The following is a 20,832-nucleotide window of genomic DNA, read 5'->3' on the forward strand; positions in this document are numbered from 1 at the left end:
ACAGCAGTAAAACGGTGTCATATTTTCAACTGTTTTATGTCACTTTGTCACTTATTATTGGTTATGGATAATGAAGGGGTGTTCAACGTTTAGGCATTAACGGCCCTGTTAACAGACTTTATTTTTCTCACAGCCAACAATGTCCAATAATATCTGACCGGAGTCGATGCCGAATTAGATCGTTTTAAGTTTTTTTTCAAACTAGATTCGAATTAGAATTACTGAATTTCTAAAAAATAAATTTCAACTATAATTTGAACTAGAATTAAAATCAATTTAATTTAAATCGCAAATTATTCTAATAAGAAATAATTAGAATGGTAAATATGTGTGTGCTAATTTGTATGCCTTTTTATGCATTTTAGACTTTAAAAATTACATAAAAGTCGTTCCAACCAAAGAGTATTAATGAAATTCTGTCTTTTAACTGAAAGACTAAAAATTCCGTTGGACAAGTAGCATTTTTGGTAAAATCCGAATTAGATTAGAACTAGAAATAGAGCACACAGGCAATTCATATATTAGATTAGAATTAGAATTAGCCTCATTTTGCTCTAATTGAATTAGAAAACTAGAATTATCTAGTTGTCCAAGTCTGGTCGATGCCAAGTTATACTCTCGGCACTCGTCCGATAATATAGGGTTACGGTGCCGAATTGACACCATTTGTGACGATTTACCTAATCTTAAGTAGCGTGGTGTTTTTCAACTAGTTAGCAAAGGCAAAGGAAGTTAGAAGCACGAAGCCCAAATAAATTTCGATTATCTGATTTCAAAATATAAATAAAAAAACTTAACGAATTGGTGACATGAAAATATTAGCATTATTGACTCCGCAATTAGGAGGCTGATGCCCGGGGTATTCCATAAACACCAGAAGCATTTTTTAGACAAGTTTAAGAAGTCAAATCTTTGCAGAAAGTTAACAAAACGACGGCCGCTAACCCTAATGTTTTTTAATATGAGCATGGCCACATAAGTTATGATCAACGACCGAAATAAGTTGTCCGCTGGCTTAGTGTTATAAGGTATAATAATGAGATAACGTTATTTAAACATGAGATAACGTCCCACAGCAAACTGTGTTGCATGTCACTGAGAACAGCACGATTAAATCCTACTAAATCATTTCGTAGAGCTTTCTAAATCGAATTGAATGAATCAAACCTTACAAATAACTTTTACAAACAAAGTGTACAAATCTTACCTACCTCACTCACTAAAGTAGCACAATATGAGTGAATAAAGTTTAGAGCGTAAATTTCTATCAAAACTTACTTAGTGCGAGCAAAAACATTGCTACACCGACAACGATGGAGAGGCTTGCCAGAAAGATGAGCGCGTTGGGTGTACGTCGAACATCGGCACGAGATGTCAATTTACCGCCAACTAAGATGAAAAAAGTAATGATTAGTAAAAAGAACAGCCTAACGTTGTAACTGGATCGAATCCAGTATAACCAGGGTTACAATCTGCTAAGAACAAAAAATTAGCACGCTATTACGAAAAACTAAGCACGCTACTAAAAACTCGGGAGGATTCAGGAATTTTTAAGGCTATTGACGTAAAAATAATCTTAAAAACACTTGTCGCTCTGTGCCAAATGCAGCTTATAGCAGCCTTAATTGCATGAAGCACGAAAAAATTAGAAACAAGCCCTCAAGGACTGCAACAAAAATTAGTAGAGATCTTAGAAATAAGCACTGTATGGTAACCCTTGGTATGACGAATGTTAAGGTTTAGTATCTTAATTACTCGTCAGATACCATGACCAATGTCAAGCAAATTTTTGCTCGTCCTACATGTTGTTAACGCGGTATTTTCTAAATTTTAAGGTTAATTTTAAAAAAACAAACTGTGAAATTTACTTGAGATCTTGCTTTTTATGGTAGAATCGTCATCATCAAGAGTTGATTGGTCAGGACTGGAAAGTGGGGATATGATTAAATCTAGCGATTTCTCGTAGTTGATTATATCGGAGTATTTCGAAAGTGGGCGATTGCAATCTATAAAGAAATATTAAACTTTATAATTTGCAGGGAAAGTTGCGATTGAAAGTAGCCTATAAAAGGGGTAAAATAGGATTTTTCTGCTTGTTTAAAATTTTACAATAACATTTATTAAATGTACGCACATTTATTTGCGTTGGGTAGGATGTGGGTTGGGTCAAGTATTAATATACTGTTACTGTAAAAAGGGTGGTAGGATTCTAGACCTGCGCCGATTTTTTCCTAACTTTAATTGTTATTAACTTTACAAAATGTGCGGTTAAGCATATCTTGTAAGCTTGCGTGGTGGCTACACTCATGCAGCTTTATATCAGATTAAACAGAAAAACAAAGAGATCAGATATATTCAGTGCAAAACGTATTATTTTTAACTATAGCATACTCTTTTCTTTGAAAAATAGATTGCTTGAATATACACTAATAGTTCAATTAGGCCGTCATGGACCCCCTAAAACTGGTTCACGTACCCTCAAGGGGTCCATGGACCCCAGTTTAAGAACCCCTGCCCTAGAGCGCCATTTTCAACGCTCAAGGGTGCCGAGAGATATTTCAAATTCCTTAAGATTCCAAGTTTTGCTCTATTGGTGAACTTCTTGATACAGTTTTTTGTGTACGTTAAAATTGCCATCAATAATTAAAAAGGCCTAATGTGACACAGTATTACCGAGTTACCTAAAAGGTTTATTCTTAATTTAATTTACCTGATATTTGTTCAAAAACACTAGCTGTAGATCTCTTTGTAAGATGGCTGGCGAAAGAAAAATCTGAGGTTTGTACGTTCGTCGCAAAAGTCCTTTCATGCCCACTTACGCTAGGTGCAAGTTCCATGGTTGGCAATTTTTTTATTTCTGTACGTTGCTCTTTCGACTTTTTGCGCCAAACTTGCTGCACACTGTTTCGTCACAAAAGACATTTCTATTTTTTCACGTTGGGGTGTATTAATGTTTAATTTAATCCAACATGCCTTACTTTTAACAAGGCTGTTATTACTTTTGTTGTATAGGTATTGCTTTTAAAAAGGAGAGAATACGTTTATTTTACGGAAGAACAATTTCTTCAATGTTTGGTCACATGACATAACAACCGATGAATATATTAACTCGTTCACATACTGTGGTTGCATAATTTTACCTGAGTCACTCACGTGATTTTTTATGAAGTAGATATTTCTTAAATAACGAAGTACTTGGTTAAAGCTGCTAAAGTGTCCAAAAATACATTTTTTTAGGTATTCAAGCAAAGCTTGGCTAGCAAATTAGGCGAAAGATCATGTTGCGATTTTGCAAGTTGGAAAGTCACACCAGGGAAGTTAATAGCTGTGCATTTTCATCAAATTACTTCGTCACATGCTCAGGTAATACGCATAGGGCAGTTGCATCTAAAACCAACGTATAGAATTTTAAATCTAAAATGGGTGTCACACTATCACACTTGAAACCCATTCTACATTTTGTGGCAGTTGCACACCAGAAATTTTTTAAGCAATTTCTGGGCACACCAGTAAACTGCGGTGGACACCTGTTAACCTAAAAATTTAGCGCTGCACATCCGAAATACTTTATTCGCTTTTGTTTAAAATTACCAAATATTTAATGTTTTTTTTATTCACAGTTGGTGTTTTAAATATCCCACATATGCTCTGTTTTATCCCTAATTTACAATAGTAAAAGTAGGTATGTGATTAGCAGTTTAGGCGCTGGTCTAGAATCCTACCACAATGAACTTTATTTGGGGTGAGGTGTGGGTTAGCGTTTGGGTTTGGGTCGGTCAAAGAATATTATTAAATAATAACACTTGACCCACCTTTACCCTAACACTAACCAACACCCTAACCCAAATAGTGTGCATTTCTTTAAAAATTTTAACGCTGTGGTAGAATTCTAGACCGCAGCCGTAGTTTATTATTAGTTGATTACCTTTGTCTGTTAACAGGTGACAAGTCTGTTTGTGTATATACAACTGGCACTTTTAAGGAGCTGCCTTACTCACCAATCAAATCATTTCAGTATGGAATAAACCATGTCACATTTAGTCCTGATGAGGCTATATTGGCTGCTGCCGGAACAGATGGTAAAGCACATCTTTTCACCCTGAGTGATCGAACAGCAAAGGTGTGTTGAATTTTTACAGAAAATATTAATCTTTGAACATTGTTTACCAATTAGGATTCCACAAAAAATGGTTACGGGGGTCTGTGAGTGCTTTGCAAATAGACTGATTGTTTTTGAGCAATATAGTTCTTGAATGTAACTTTACAATATGGCTTTTAAATTTTGCTGGTATTTATATGTGTAGCCTTGGTTTTGCAAACATATGAGTCATAAAAATACTAAGGGTCCATAAGCTTGATAAGCGTAATTAAGCCAACAGATTTTTCATCAATTCAATTTGTTTTTTAACCATGGTTTTATCTGTTTTTTTTAAGGTTTATGCCATTTTTCGCCACTCAGGCACTAATACAGTCCAAGTTTGTGTGTTTTCAACTGACTCCCAATACCTGGTCACTGGTTCAGCGGATGGATCAATCGCACTTTGGGACGTTGAAAAGAAAAAGCTTATAAAGTAATTATGTCAATTGTGTATAACTTCAGTAAAATGTTTACATTATTATTAATAATTTTAATTGGAGCATTGTTGTGGAAAAGGTTCGATATCATACAGTTTTTATTTACCTTTAAAAAAATTTGTTTGAAAAATATATATGAACATGTCACATTAACTAAAGATGATACAAGCTCGTATCAAAACATCTTAATCAAGAGGATATCAAATTACTCAACTTTTTTGCTTTGCTATTTATTATCAAGATACATTACAGATCCGTACATAATGTATCCAAATATATGAACATAGTATTTATTGCTAAAATTATATTATTACTTTGTCAGGGAGATAGTGATATTTTAGTTTAGTGATGTTTATATGTGCCGTACAACGAAATCTTATAAATAAATTGCCTTTTTCTCAAATCTCATATAGTATATTGTTTGTATTATTATTAATAATTAATTTTAATTGGAACCCTGTTTTGAAAAAGGTTCTATTTTAAAAATATTCATCAACATAATATTAATTTTTTTAAATTTTGTGGTTGCTTTTTTATAGAGATTGTTTGGTTTTTGTTGAGGGATGTTTATATGTCCCCACAACGAAATTTCATATTTGCTTTATTTAGAGAAATTTCTGGTCATGCAGAAGGAATGGTTCATGCCATTGCCTTTACCCCTTGCAACAGTTTTCTCATCACTGGTTCCACACTTGGAGATTTAAGGGTCTGGAATATGTGGAACAACTTGTTAAAGGTATTAATGTGCCATTTGAAACAGGTGGTCAAACTTTGTAGGCCAAAACTGGACATCTGATTTTACAAAAAACAATTCTAAATTAGATTCTTGTCAGATTTTACAATTGGATTTTTTTCATATGTATAATTACTCTAAAAAGGGCAATTGTTTAATGTAATATTTAATTTATATCTTTAAAATAGTAAAAAAAAATATTATTTCATTTTATTTGAAATATGCAATGCTTGTGTAACGTTATCTAAAGTTGACTTTATTTTTCTTGATCTGTAAATATCATTCCTACTTTTTGCATTACTATGCACTATTCATCCACCCTTTTACATAATTTATTTGAAAAAAGAACCTAAGTGAGTAAAAGGTTTGATCCAGCTTATTTAGTGGCATTCAATTTCATTAGCATCCATTATTTATTAGCCCTGGTATCTTAAACCAAAAGTTGCATAAGGCCAAACCCAATTAAGTACTCCTTAAAAGACTGTTAGTATCGACATTCAAACAAACTTTTATTCAATAAATCTAGCTTTGCACTTAATAGTAGAAGTATAAAAGTCAATTTACTCATAAACTAGTTTGTGTGGCCTTTCATTTGACAATTAATTAATATATTATAAGTAAAATTTATTTTAGAATTTTTTTTTAACTGCCAGTGTCAGACTGTCAGTGCCACTGTTTTTGCTCTAATATATTATCATTTAACCCAGTGATTTTTAACCTTTTGTGGTAAATAGCATCCCTCAAAACAAAAAATACATTTTGGTACCTGACTGGAATTTTAATGAAGTATTTTACTGAAATGTCACTATGAATGGAAATGGAACAACACAATCAACTTAAAACATATGGAAAATGTCATTTGATATATTGGTCTCTAATCATTCACAAATCAAGAAGCTTACCGATAGAACAATAATCAGATTTTTCAAAATTCTTAAATACCTATCAACACCCTTAAGCATTAAAAAGTGGCACACCAAGGTGCCGCGCCCCTTGAGAACCACTGGTTTAACCTCATATGACCATGGCCTAGTATTAGCAGAAAATAATTATTTTTTTCTGTATTTTCTAAGCTTACCCAGCTTCAGCAAGCCCATGAAGATGGAATTTCTTCTTGTGGCGTTTCTTGCATTGACTTTTCCCCTACTTTCCATACCTCTGGTGTGTATGTGTTAAGAGTTTTACTTGAAATGCTTGTAAAAATGTAATTTGCTTTCATTTGTATTTTTATAATGATAAACAAGATTGTCAAAGAATTTCAATAAAATGTTTATAAACTATTCAAACTGGTAATAAAAAACTGGGTGCGATCGAATTAAAAAAATTAGCATGTTGTTTTGCTGGCTTGATCTTAAACTGAGATACCGTTGTCCGTATAAATCAAGTTTTAAACAATGTTTGTCATATGGTATGTCTGTATATATTTAATATGGATATATAAATGTGTTATCGATACTCAATACTATAAAATTAAAGTTGTCGTTTTTCTTTTATATAACATCATGATATGCTAACCTTTTTTAGTTACTGATCCAAGTAGGTGCTACCTAATGGCATCATGTGGTCATGACAACAAGATAAAACTGTGGATGTTTGATGTTAGAGGTTAGTCTTTTTACAAATCGTTACACCCAACAAAGTTTTTACATATTCCAGTGATATGCCTTTACATGTAAATGTGTAAAATGAAAAATTCCAGAACTGCCGTTATTTAATAATATGTTTGAATATAATTTATTAGATGTTTTTTCATGATTATTTTTAAAAGCATACAACTTTTAGCAACTTAAATTGTCTGTAATAATATTGTCATTGAAATAATTTGTCTAAAAGGTAATTTTTTAACATTTCAATTCCGTGAAACTTTCACTTTTTACTTCATATTTAGCACAAAAGTTGAAGTTGTTTCAAACTCTGTCGGGACACTTTGGACCTGTAAGTGGCTGTTGTTTTTCATCGGATGGCAAACATTTAGCATCAAGCTCCTTTGACAAGACCATCATTGTCTGGGACCCGGTAAAAAAATTATAACATTGATTTGAGAAGTAATTTTTAAAATTTTATTTTTTTATGTTCCTATGTAACCTGTAGAGCACTTAGTTAGTTTTTTGTTTTTTTTGTTTTTTTATTTCTTTTTGTTGGAGAAAAAGAGACTGCTATGAAATAGTGTTTTTATGGCGGCGCGATATTCTCCATAGAGCAATACTTTTTCTGGACTTTTTCCAAATTTGCTGAAAGGTTCAATATTTTGAAAAGGATGCAGAAATACAATTCAGAATTCCAAATCTTACCAACTATTACCCGAATAATATTTTTAAGGACAATTTTAAAAATTGCAGTAATTTTTTTATGAAAGACACAAAGGATTAAAAGCAATGTTTTTTATTGGGATGTAATTCTAACTATATAATTTTCATTTCAGTTGATTAATTGCTTGTTTACGTTTTTTATATTAGATCCTTTGTGAACAAGTTTACCTTATGGATGGCCACTCAGCATTTTGTACTTTTGTGGCCTATTCAACAGACGATGAATATATTGCTTCTACTTCGTATGACAAGTCATGTATCATATGGCGCATGCCCAAAGAAGGTATCAGTTGGCCCTAATCATATTTGAAACTTGTAGATCTTACAAATTGGGCATTGCTATTTGTTATAAACTTAAAGATAATTCATTTTTTTGTGTGCATATATTTGTATGATGTAAGTAAAACTTGCCAGGTGTCGGTGCATGTTATGTCTGAGGGGTATTTGTCCTGTTAAACGTAAAGGGCAATTTTTTTGAAATATTTATGAGTGCTTCTTCTGGTATTACTTTTTAGATGGAGCAACTTTCCCACAGCTTGCTTATGAAGTATCTGAGGTAAGTTTGCAAGAACTATTGTGTAATCGTGTTTTTGATTATCAGTATTAAAATAAAACTAAACAAATTCAGAGCTTATAAAACAGTAGTTTAACTGAATGTTCATCCACAAAAAGTATATCAGTAAACGTCCTGTTTGAAAAAGAAATACATATATATGGTAATTAACAAGCATGCATAAAGCCAGTTATGCTACACCAGATATGTATGATATTGGAGTGTTTTGCGTAAAAAATAAAGTTTTAAGGTTAATATAGCACCCTATAGCAGAAAAATGTTTATATACCCTATTAGTTAATATAGCACCCTAAACCATATACCGCACCCCAAGATGATTTTTTATTGGCATTGCTTTTATTTATTTTTTGCTTTTTAACCTACGTGGAATTTTTAAATAAAAAAAGTAATTTAGGAACACTAAACACGGATCTGTTGATTATCTTCAGTAGAAAGAGAGTGGCCCAAATAATAGATAAAAGATTCATTCTTTCTTTTATCTATCTTTTATCTATTATTTGGGCCACTCTCTTTCTACTGAAAAAAGTAATTTACTTGATCAAAGTGCGTAAAATGGCAAACCATCGTTACTTTTAACAAAAATATATGCAGGTAGAATAACTGATAAACTGTTTATTATTAAAGAACGAAGACCTGATACAATTCAAACAAACTTCAGAAGCTATTGAAGAGCAACAACCAGCTTCAGTACAGAGCCCAAGCACCACAGGTACAGAGTTTAATGTTTCTGTTAAATCATATTGTATTCGGTCTAAATGCAAAAAATATTGTCCACAAAACACAACGTATTAAGCAAGCTGAGCAATACAGCTTCTATATTATACCTAGCTAGAATTGTAGCACTAAACTAGTGTTTCTTAAGGCAATCCATGGTTGCTGACCCAAATTAGACTGCAGTAGTTTCATATGGTTAGTTAAATTAAGGTTAATTCTTAGTAAGAAATATCCTAAGTTTGGGAAAACTGTACAGTGTACAAGCAATACAAAGACCAAGACTCTTAGAAGGTATCATTTTACTGCGTAAAGTTTTAGGTGTTGTCATGAAGTTGTAAAACCGCCAATATTTTACCGCAATAAGTGTCCAGAACTTATTTTATAGACTTACGAATTCGAGTTCTGTATATTTGGGGTAAGTTATAACACTAAGCAAAGCTGTCTTGAGAGGTGGCATTCCACTAAATATAAGGTTCATATTTTTTGTCATATAATTGGTAAAATGGGTCAATTTTAAACCGCAATATATGTTAGTCTCAGGTCAGCCACGCATTCCGTTTCAAAAATGGTCATCTGAGGAGGTGACCAAATGGCTGACTGACGAACTAAAGCTGGGACAGTACGCGGCGAGTTTTTCCGAAAACGAAATAGACGGTGCAGAGCTGACCGGACTTACAAGTGCAGTGTTGCAGAAGGACCTCAATGTTGGTAAGTATTGATATAACAAGTGTAAGTAATAAACATTTTTAAATGTTTGGAAGTAATATCACTTATTGAGCTTTGTCCAGATCAGTATTGTTTCAAAAAATCTGAGTGTCTAATAAAATGCAGGTTTTTTAGTCTAAACAATACATGTTTAGGCAACACTGATCAACATTTTTGATATTTGTTAAAAATGTTAACCAAAATAAGGTTTTCAGAATAATGATAATACTTATGTTGGATAAAAAAAATAGGTTTACTATAGCTTATCTCCCAATTTTGCTGGATCACATCACTATGCCAAACATTATAGGTTATTAGGGCTAATGGTATAAGGAGGGGTTAAAGTTAAATTATCGTCTGACTGATTAAATTTTATTCTATTTCTTTTATACAAATGTTGGTTCTTTATTTCCTCATATCTTAACATTAACACAAATATGACCATAGCCTATTATGAAAATGTTTCAATAAAGGACCCCTTGGTCACCGAAACAAGATTCTTCGAGCTATTAAATCCATGGACCAAAACGACCAAAAGCAAGGAGACATCAACCTGCAATCCCTGGACAAATCTCTTCCACCGTCGCTGACAAAAGAAGAAACGGCCTCAACTGGTCAGATGTTGACCTAACTTTATTTAGTTTTTTTTTTAATGATTGTACTTTATTTCAGGAAAACCTGATTGTTGTATATGACCCTGATTGAACAAGCTGTTTTATATATTTTTTTGATTTGAATCAAATTCTCATTTACCTAACAAAGAATGGTCACATAACTTACTTTTACATGCAATATTGGTTCATTAGCTTAAATTAAAAAAAAAAAAATTATGAATACAGCATTTCGATGTTTTCTCCTATTAGTTCAGTTATAAGCTTTCGCTATGATAAAATTAAAAAACATATGGCAACGTGTCTAAAACGTTAAAGCCCTTTTTTCAAAAAATTTGTGTACCTACGCGAGGTTTTAAATGTCCTGTTTTTTGTGTCTAGGTGGAACATCGTTCTCCACCGATAAGAGACAGTGGCAGCCTGTGTCCGCCGTACAAAAGGTCACAGTCCACGACGTAAGACAAGCCAAAATCGAAGGTATTTCTCAAAATCTCGACTATGCTTTGTAAAATCAACTTCTTGCGTACGCTCGTAAATCAAACATTTCTGTATTAAATGTAGCGTTTTCCAAACTTTTCTAAAATTTTACCTGGTGGATCCGTTGGAATAATTTTTATATTTTGCAGCCCTATAAATATGATAGTTGACCCAGATTAATGTCTAAATACATTCGCTAAAGCCTAATGTTCAAAAACTTTAAGACTAATTCTCCTTGCGGACCATCTGAAACTGCTATACGGATCCCAGTTGGTCCGCGGACCCCAGTTTGGTAACAGCTGGGCTAGAGGCTAACGTTTTTAAATGACAAAAGTGTTTTTTAACTATGCTTGTGTTATTTTAGCTGAGAAAAATATCCCCGACGAATACCTGTGCCCGATAACAAGAGAAGTTATGTCCGACCCTGTCATCGCTTCAGGTACATTGTGTAAAGCTTTTATTCCTATCTAAACGTATGCACACTTTGCAATAGGGTTTGCAATGGGTTGAAGTTCGAAAGTAGCGCTATAATCAGCTATGCAAAAATAATTGGGCAAAACAAGTCGCTGTTAAGCTCTAAATAAAAAATATTAAAAAAAAATAGTTTTGTCAAGTTAGAAATTGGGTTAGGATTGAACTTATTAAAGGAGCTAGCGATAAAGTTAGGGTTGGGGTTTGGGGCTAGATAGAAGGTTGTATAGGCCTTACTCCGACGGATTTATGTCTATCCCGATTTGGGCGTTATTACGACTGTTAGGTATTTGCCCAATTTGGTCGTATTCAGAAATGTGCTTTATTCCGACGTTGATGTTATTGTTATTTTGGTTTTATGACTGGAGTCTATGAGATGTTTTATTCGCTTTTGGGCTTTCATCACGAATTCCTTGTTTTGGGAGTCAATAGAGTAAAGCAGTGGTTATCGAACATTTTTTGGCTGCGGCACACGAAGGAAATTAAAAAATATTCCCGGAACACCATCTACAAAGCAATAATACTATAACATCACAATTGCCCCCGAACAAACTACTTAGGCGGTAGGGAAAACGATAATTGTTTTGCTAAATTAATGAAAACTGCGTTTAGTCTCGCATACTTGTCTGTATACCTAAATAGTTATTTAGTAAAATGGCACAAAGTTTCGTGGCGTACTAGCCTCGAGGCACTTTGGTGGCATACTCGCAAGGTTTAACAATCAACAGACCAAACCCCTTATTGTTTTTTTGCAGATGGTTTTTCGTACGAACGCTCTTCAATAGCCGCCTGGCTCAAAAAGGGAAACAACCGGAGTCCAATGACAAGTCAGCCCCTTTCCAGCAAAAACCTGGTTCCCAACCAAACCCTGAAGACCATAATTGTTCAATTCATGGAGAACAGGGACTTGGTTGAAGACCATGCAGAATAACCTTTTCTTTATAATTCTGATCATTTAGGAACACTAAACACGGATCTGTTGATTATCTTCAGTAGAAAGAGAGTGGCCCAAATAATAGATAAAAGATTCATTCTTTTATTAGCAAACGTTTCGGCAATTTCTTTTGCCATCATCAGTGCAGTAAGTGAGACCTCATTGTCTTATCTTTGCCCTACTTTCGCCTTACTGATGTAATTTTTCGTTACAGTTCTTATCTCCGTTACTTTGCGACTTCCTTTTCTGTTTATATAACGTTCTAAAACGTCCGAGCGTATATATAGTGACTCGTTTTTATCTTAGTCTCACTTACTGCACTGATGATGGCAAAAGAAATTGCCGAAACGTTTGCTAATAAAAGAATGAATCTTTTATCTATTATTTGGGCCACTCTCTTTCTGTTCATTTGTTATTTGATGGACCCTAAACGGTTGCTTCAAGTAATGAGATTTGTTTGTCCTATAATTTTGGGTTTAATTTGTTTAGTTCAGGGGTTCTTAAACTGGGGTCCATAGACCCCTTGGGGGTTCGTGTTTTAGGGGTACATAAAGACCTATTTGAAATATTAGTGTATACTTAAAAGTAATCTAATTTTTAAAGAAAAGAGTTCAACAAAAAATAAAACGTTTTGCACTCTTTGTGTTTAGACTCCATTTCACTTTCACATTTTTAGACCGGAAACACCAGATTTCTAAAGTGCATTTATATTGTGATGTAAATTTATGACGTTATCTCTTAAACTTTTTTGCCTACACTGGCCCATGCGAAGCAAAGTTTTCGAGGGGTTCGCTGTAAATAAATTTAAGAACCCCTGGTTTAGTTAGTTGCTGTGCTTAAAGTTACAAAGTGCCCTTTGTTTTGATTCTTCAGGAAAGCGTTTGATGCAGCATTGTTTTAGTTTAACGAGAAAACAAGAAAACTGGAAGTAACCGTTTAAAAATAGAGTTTACATTGCAAGGGCGGCTTGTGTTTTCTAAGTTAACTTTAACATTTTTAACTATTATTTTTTCACAGTTTTATTGCAATGCGTTTATCTACTTCCAAGGTTAGTCGTTGTACGGCACACTTAGAGTAATGGCGTAGATTTACGTTCTGTATGTTTTACTGTCATATGCACAAGCAGGAATTTTTTTTGTTTAACACCAGACTCCTTCATTCACCATTGGGCATTATTTGTTCGAAAAAAAATTGTAGCTCTGTGCTAAGTTTTACTTCTTAAAAAAATATTTTTTTATATATCATTAAATAATTTCACTTAAATGTAGGAATGTTATTTTCTTATGTATTCCTTGCACTATTCATTGTTTGCTGTTCTATATTCTATTCTCCCTTCTCTTAATTGCAATGTTGGCATAAATCGCGTTTTTTGCCGGCTGATATCTTTTGTGTGTACTGTATAGTGTAATACACGTTAACATGATTTTTTGAGTAAAATTGCAAGTACTGTACAGGGTTATATACGTTAACCTAAATTTTTGTTAAAAATTGCTAATTCTAATACTTAATCAATCTTAGTTTTTTATCATAAACCTTATTTCTATTAAATTCCTTATATCGCAAAGCTGTATAAAGTTGTAACCACTAAACGTGAGTGTGTTGTTTTTGAAAAATGCAGCTCGGATGTCGCATTGTGACGTAATAGGTGGGGGTGTTTCCTATTCCATCGTATAGGTTGGCTGTGAAGGAAATAAGTTGGCTGCGAAGGAATATGTTTAGAGGCGCAATCTCAGGATAAGTGCGTCTACGATAATGGCAGATAATCACTATTGTAGTATAGCCAAGTTGGTTGATATTGTAACAGTTACGTCTGTAAACTGTACTTTACAAATTTTGTTTTTCAAATGCAACTACTATTTATTATATATATTAAAATTAGCAGTTTTGATTATATAAAGATCAAAATAATAACAAAACTTAGAAATAAAAAATTAATTACCTCAAGAGCAGTTTTCATCATTTGCATTCTGGCAGATTTTTTTATTTTTTAGAAAATTTTCACCAGGGTGATATTTAGGTATGATTCTTTCGAACTTAACTTCTTACAGCCGTCACAGAAGCTAAACCGTAAAACCCACAACAATTATTTTAAGTTTGTCGAGATACGCTGGTTAAATTCGTTTTATTTGTATAAAAATGTGAATGAATTAAATTAATTTTTCGTTTTCGACCACTACTAACACCAAAAACTTTTTACTTATATATAGTACGAGGATGTAACATGATAACTATGTCTGTGAGAATACTTTTGTTCTTTTTACTGATTGCTCTTCCTGTGGCAACCAGCATTTGTACGAAATGGAACGATATTTGTCGCCAAGCGACCACTGTAAGTTGTACCTCCCCCAGTTCAGCCATTCGCATGAGCGTTGAAAAGTCGATACAGAAATGCCTCTCGAACCAAAAGCTGGCTAACAAGACCGAATACAGGATTTTATCTGCGCATCCGTTCAGCTGCACATTGGATAAGTATACTGAAGGAGACGTTTTAAACGCAAGTTGCATGCTGTACGGTGACGCCGCTGTCAACTGCTCTATTCCCATAGCTTCCACGGTTTGTAATGGGTCAAACTGGACGCCCTGGGTAGGATTAGGTAACTGTGGCAACTCACAGACCCCGTCTTACAGCACAAGAGTCCGCCAATGCCACAACTCTGACAATCAGCTCGTTAATGCATCATTGTGTGCTAAAGGCAACGACACTGCCCATTTTGAGAGGGTCGAATGTTGGAACACAACTCACTACAACTGGGCGGACTGGATCAACTCTGGAGAGTGCAAAGCGTCTTTTCCCAACACAAGTTGTAGCTACCTGCTCAAATCAAGTACCAATACCCCACCCCCAGGTACAGTTTCATCGCTTTATCACAAATCGACAACTGTTGTTATAAAAGTTGAAGGTGTTCAAACTAAAAAACGAGTCTGCTTAAACGCTACAAAGTCCTCTGTAGAAAAAGCCTATTGCGGAAAGGAAGATTCAAAAGTTGAAAAATGCACGGTGTCAATTTATGAAACGTGCACTGAAGAGATCAAGGTATCCGGTGTTACAATAGGCCTAATGGTCCCTGGCTGGATATTCTGTGCTTGTTTCTTGGCAGCTATTGTACATCGTCTTCGAAACAAACTTCACGAAATTTGTGCTGTTTTTCGCAAAGATAAACCGAAAGATCTCGAGAAGCCGAAAGTAACCAAACGAAGACCATCTGAACGAGACATGTCAAGTTCGATTGGAAAGGAAGCAACTGATGATTATAACACATACAGTGTTGCAAAAGAACCGCAGGGAACAGAAGACTTAGAGAATCCCTACATGATAGCAATGCCTTTTGCTCAGAGCACTACACCATATGGTTACGCAACTGTTAACAAATAAACTGATTGACGATAAAGTCGGCGTAAAATGTCGTTTTAGTTTGTGCCTATATCTTTCATAGGTGGTGAATTTTTTCCAGCCTAAGCCTGATTTCATTTGAAAACGGAGGTCATTCTAGTTGACGAGTTTAAACATTTATTTATTACAAAAATGTATTTTTACACATTTGTTTTGTTGAACCGTAAATGTATAGACCTAACACGATATATTTCCCGATTCGTGTGTCGTAAGCGATTCGTTCAAAAATGCATAAAATAAATGAAAAGCGTTTTGATGGTTAATCATGAAGTTAACTCTATGTCGGCTGGCCATATGAGTTGTATACCTTTGCTCGCAAAGTATGTTTACCTATGAGGGCAGTAGATTAGTAGAATCGGTAGGACCACTGTGCCTTCTGAATCTTATAAGGATAAAGCAAATCATTAATTAGCAACCTTAAAAACATTTTTATATTTAACATCATAGTTTTATTCATTTTGCCTATTTTTTACAGTAGGCCTAATGGTGTTAATCAGTATAGGATTGGACGGCCGTATTTTTAGCCTAAAACATCGGCCTTATAGACATCGGAATAAAATACGCAAAATAAAACGCCAAATCATTCCAATGAAAAGATATATTGATTAATTACAGTCGCAAGGTTTGATGCGCTTTGCGATGTTTTCACCATCATTTTGAAGCGAGTTATCAGGCAGCTAGGTGTTGTCTGGCATGTAAAAACCTACACTCATTGCTGCCCATAGTAAAAATTATGCGTAGGGGAGATATGGGACTGTCACGCCAAAATTGGTCCGGCTAAAATCGGTCCGGCCGGATCGATTTTAATCGTAAACAAGCGCCAAAACTAGTCCGGTCGGAACGATTTTGGCGTTGGAACAAAACAGGTCCAGCTATAGGGTTAGGGTTAGGGGTCCAGTTTTGGCCCTGGAACATATTTCGCGTTACAGGACCAGTGGTTCACTTTTGACGTTTTTGCATCTGCAGGATTTATTTGCCTCGTCGAACGGGATTTACAAGTCTTAACATAAACTTTAATCTATCCTTCAACAGACCACAGCATTTAAACTTAAAATGTCAGAATAGAAAAGTTGTTTATTTTGCATGCAAAAAAATGCTAGTCACGTGAACCATTGGTCCCCACCCATTGGGACCATTTGTTCAAGGGTTGGGGACCATTGATTTTAGAACATCTTGTTGAAGAAGAACTCAAACACCGTCAATTACAATAGCAATTTTCATCTGCAATATTTGCTAATTTATGTGGTCTTGTAGTTTTAATTTATATTTCCGTATTATGTCCCTTAAAAAGCAATTTTGACGTCATCACTATCGTCTGTGTGTCTGTTAACACGTGAAGCAGTGTGTTGATTACAGGTCTCATTAAATACAATAAATTCCAAATTATCCACTAATTATTACTTATGACGCTACACACGTTCAAGGCTACCACCAACTTTAAAATTTAGAGATGCCGTAGGAAATTTGCTGATCTATGTGATTTGTTTATTCGGTAGACGAAGAATACTTCTGATTCACTGGTCTCCACCGGATTGTGAACCACTGGTCCCCATGGCGGCCATTGCACTTGGCATGACCTGAGTTAAAACTTAGACTACGGTAGCTTTTTAGGTGTACTATTTGCCATCAGCTAACTAAAATACAATAGGAATTTTTCCTATTAAACCACAATATAAAATCACTTTGCTCTAAATATTTATTTTAAATGGAAAGGGGAGAAAAGCTCCCGAGTCACTGGTCCCTATAATCCACAGGTCCCACATCTCCTCTACTTTGGTGCTGAATTAAGGTTTTGTGGACCTGAGGCTATATGCTAGTGTGGGGCCTGTTAATTCCCTTTATTAACAAAATTAGTTATTAGGCTACGTCACAACGTGACGTCATTTGTCAAGCTATATTAAGAAGCGTGCTGCTGTCGAACGAAATGCGGCACATTAAAAGAATAAAAATCTAGATTCGGTTAGTCTGCGATGGCTCGGGTGTATTATAATAGGTAAGCCGTTATCGTTGGTCAAAAAGCGACTTCAAAGCGCTAGACCAAAGTTTGTTGTTAACGTATGTGTGTGTATATTTTATTGGAGGATATGGTACTGTAAAACCCCTTCAATATAAAGTTGCTTGTAGTTGTACTAACAAAATGTAGAAAGCATTGGCGTACTGGTTTTCTCGACGCGCTCCCCTTTGAGCCTGTGTATTTCAGTTGGTAGAGCGACGGTCCCGTTATGTCCGGAGGTCGTTAGTTCGAACCTCACTGTAGGCTAGTTTCTTTTCTAGCCTGCCTTGATTGCATCATTGATCGCCATATTAGGTTACTCTGTGATGGCTTAAGGTGTAAAAAGAATGTTTTAACAAAATAACTCGATTAAAAAGGAGAACCTATATTCATCTAGCTTCACATGTTATGTTTTCTTTGAGAATCTGCATTTAGGTTGAAGCAAAATCATTAGGGCTTAACAATCCTGACATTAACTTTATAGTTTCAAGTAATCTGGTCAAGTTGTAATATTATTATATTTGTTTTGTAAAAAAATTAAGGCCTTTTTCACATTAGGGAATTCACCGGCCGGTGCTTCTTTTTGAAGTGGAAATGATAATTGTTCTGCATCAGTTGTTGTGTAATATTCTTCTAGCTATATATTCTCCAGTTTTTTTCTGAGATTTACAGTCATTATGGCCCTTTTTCAACATATGGTGATTCCGTGGCTATTTGGATTCGTATTTTTTATTCTGCTGGCTTTAAAATTAGAGCAAAAACTAGCCGTAAGTATACACTAGGCTTAAACACTTGACAGTTGACAGGAACTCAGTCTGCTGTGCGCGTCTGCATTCTGTGGCAGGCGCCCAATCGATTTTTTTAAAACAATTGTTGGTACACTTTTAGTAACTGAAATGCAGACGGGTGCAGTGCTAACGCTTAGTAAATTAATTGATTGGCTTTTAGCATAGACGTTTGTTTGTGTTGTTTAAACACGTATAGATCATTTTTTTTAAATCATATAGAAAATTAAAAAACATTGTATTACCTATATAATAGCTCGACATCTTTAAGCTACACTTCACAATTAGCCTTAATTTCCTGCCCTTGTAAAACCTACAGACACATTACCATCAAATTTTCTATGTAAAGCATTTATTCAATCAACAAGGTATATAATCTATGTATAGCAGCCTAACCTGTATAAGTTGTTTTTTCTTTTAACTCCTAAATAATTTGTTTTGCTTTTAGGCTAACTGGTTTGTCACATTTGTGCCACTCTTTATCCTTGATTTCATACAAATGATCATCATAATGGTTCGACTTATAATCCATATAAGAAGTGGCAGAATAGCTGTAAGTAAACACTCAAATTAGATTCTCACAGATCAATATTCATTTATAGGAAGCTAAGATTCAAATGAATGAATGTTCATAATCATAATTTATTCAACAGTAGTCTTTGCCTCCCTCATATATATTATTTTAATTTAACCAGCTCTCAAGTTTGTGGTTTTTAGTAAACCTTTAGAGCAGGGGTGGGCAACGTGCGTGGGCCGCATGCAGGCCTTCACCTTCTTCCAGCTATTTTTCCTTAAATAAAGCTATGGGTGTGCATTATGTTGGGACATTTGCTAGGGATGCTCAAAGTAGAATATCGAATCCTTGGATTCAAATCCAATTCTGCCATTTATTTCGGGTAATTGGAACCGATATAATTTAATGTTTTACCACGGATTGTTGCGCCTAATTGCACAAACGCGTGTGGTAAGTTGGCCTGTCGCCGCAGTGACCAATTTATAGTGCTTGCTTTAAATGTAACCTCGTAGTGCAGTGTCAGCGTTTTTTCGGCCGACCAATTACCGCGTCTCACGATAATGTGCGTCTAATAATTAAGTGCCAATCAAGCGTTATTGGGCGAGCGGCTAACGTGTAATGTCTGGTGTGGAGTTCGCAATTGCCCTAAATGCGTTAAGTTGCAAAAGTAACATAGCGTTGCAAAACGTGCTGGCCATCCACAAAATGCGCTATGGGGTTACTTAAGGTCAACTTTAGGCCAATATTCAGGGAAGTTATGCAGTTATGCACAACGTAATTGTCAAGAATTCGTTATGTCAATAATAACTTTGTATTCTTTGCAGTATCATTTTGCTGCATAACAGATCATGTTAGTCAAAAAAGAAGCAATAAGACTTAACAATGCTTTAAAAAACAGGACCGAATTGCTTAAAACTTCTATGTGCAGTGTTGCATTGTACTCACTATTGGCAAAAATATAAGTTTTGGACACAACCTGGACAGTTGACATATTCCAGTTTTACAGAACGGCTTCAGATGTTCCTGATTTTGTTCTGCGGGAACAGGGTACAGGGGGGGTAGGGGCATGAAGGGTTAAGTGGGGCCACCACACGGAAGGTGGAACACCAATCTTGAAAGGCTGATTTAATCTGTTTATGTCAGAAAAATCACCTACCTAATTGCAAAAACCCAGTTTGACCTAACACTTTTATAACATGTTGCACCTTTGCAAATTACACTAACCTGTTTATTTATTTTTTAGGACAATCAGAATGTTTCAAAACGACGGAAATGCTGGGACTTGTTTGTTTGGTTGTGCTTGGCATTATTTCAGGTTAGTTGTTGCACCTTGCTTTGAAGTTATGCAATAGTTTTTGCTATAAACACTTAGATACATGCTTTTACTGAATATACTGTTGTTACCAGGCTTTGTTTTTAATTGTGAACATGTTCTTCAGCGAGGCTGCAGCTTTCTAAAGCCGCCTAAGCCCCGTTATTTTTATCTTGTTTTTCTCGCTCTGTGGTTTAGAATGTGGTCCATTGTTTTGTTCCTTTATTGTTTGCCTGGGATATATATATATAAATATATGTTTTCGCCTATAGTTGCAATATTTTGTTGCCCTGAAGAATAGGTGGTCCAAACATTGGTACTTTAATCAAATTTTGGCCGAAGAACAATTTTACAATTGATGCTTAGTATTTATCTATTTTTTGGTATAAAAATTGTTAAAATATATTTGCTTCATTAATTGGTTTACATTGTTGTTTTCAGGTTTTGATCTGTTTAAAGCTGGATGTTATAATACCTGCATTAAAGCTGTACTATGTCCTGATACCCCTGTGGATTGTACTAATCGGATACAATATAGATTTCATGAGATACCAAATCCTTGTGATACGAAGAGGCTGAAGATTTGATGTTTGGTGCAGTGTAAACTGTGAGGATCGAAATACTTACGAATTATGATCACCAATCAGAGAGACATAAAAAGTACCTGAAGATATGCAAAGACGGGCAGCGCAAGTTGAAGCAAAAGAAGAAGATACTATGACATGGAATAGTAC

The 20,832-nt window shown here is 34.8% G+C and overlaps 2 protein-coding genes across 2 annotated transcripts; both read left to right on the forward strand.

The window, feature by feature from the left end:
* The first annotated feature begins 3,235 nt into the window (after nucleotides 1–3,235).
* On the forward strand, nucleotides 3,236–13,540 carry LOC146145627 (WD repeat, SAM and U-box domain-containing protein 1-like). Its single transcript, XM_083389634.1, has 15 exons — nucleotides 3,236–3,363; nucleotides 3,942–4,120; nucleotides 4,435–4,571; nucleotides 5,185–5,311; nucleotides 6,382–6,469; nucleotides 6,833–6,913; nucleotides 7,197–7,324; nucleotides 7,765–7,900; nucleotides 8,133–8,173; nucleotides 8,816–8,900; nucleotides 9,440–9,613; nucleotides 10,084–10,224; nucleotides 10,603–10,698; nucleotides 11,063–11,137; nucleotides 11,925–13,540. The coding sequence occupies exons 1-15, from the start codon at nucleotides 3,279–3,281 to the stop codon at nucleotides 12,098–12,100; spliced, it is 1,749 nt and encodes a 582-aa protein (XP_083245760.1). The 5' UTR covers nucleotides 3,236–3,278; the 3' UTR covers nucleotides 12,101–13,540.
* A 4,578-nt stretch (nucleotides 13,541–18,118) lies between these two features.
* Nucleotides 18,119–20,820, forward strand: LOC146145628 (transmembrane protein 60-like). Its single transcript, XM_083389549.1, has 4 exons — nucleotides 18,119–18,254; nucleotides 18,721–18,825; nucleotides 20,030–20,101; nucleotides 20,540–20,820. The coding sequence occupies exons 1-4, from the start codon at nucleotides 18,165–18,167 to the stop codon at nucleotides 20,675–20,677; spliced, it is 405 nt and encodes a 134-aa protein (XP_083245675.1). The 5' UTR covers nucleotides 18,119–18,164; the 3' UTR covers nucleotides 20,678–20,820.
* The last annotated feature ends 12 nt before the right edge of the window (nucleotides 20,821–20,832 follow it).

The sequence above is a fragment of the Ascidiella aspersa genome, chromosome 5 (genome assembly GCF_963924565.1).
Source record: "Ascidiella aspersa chromosome 5, kaAscAspe10.2, whole genome shotgun sequence".
Taxonomy (NCBI): Eukaryota; Metazoa; Chordata; class Ascidiacea; order Phlebobranchia; family Ascidiidae; genus Ascidiella; species Ascidiella aspersa.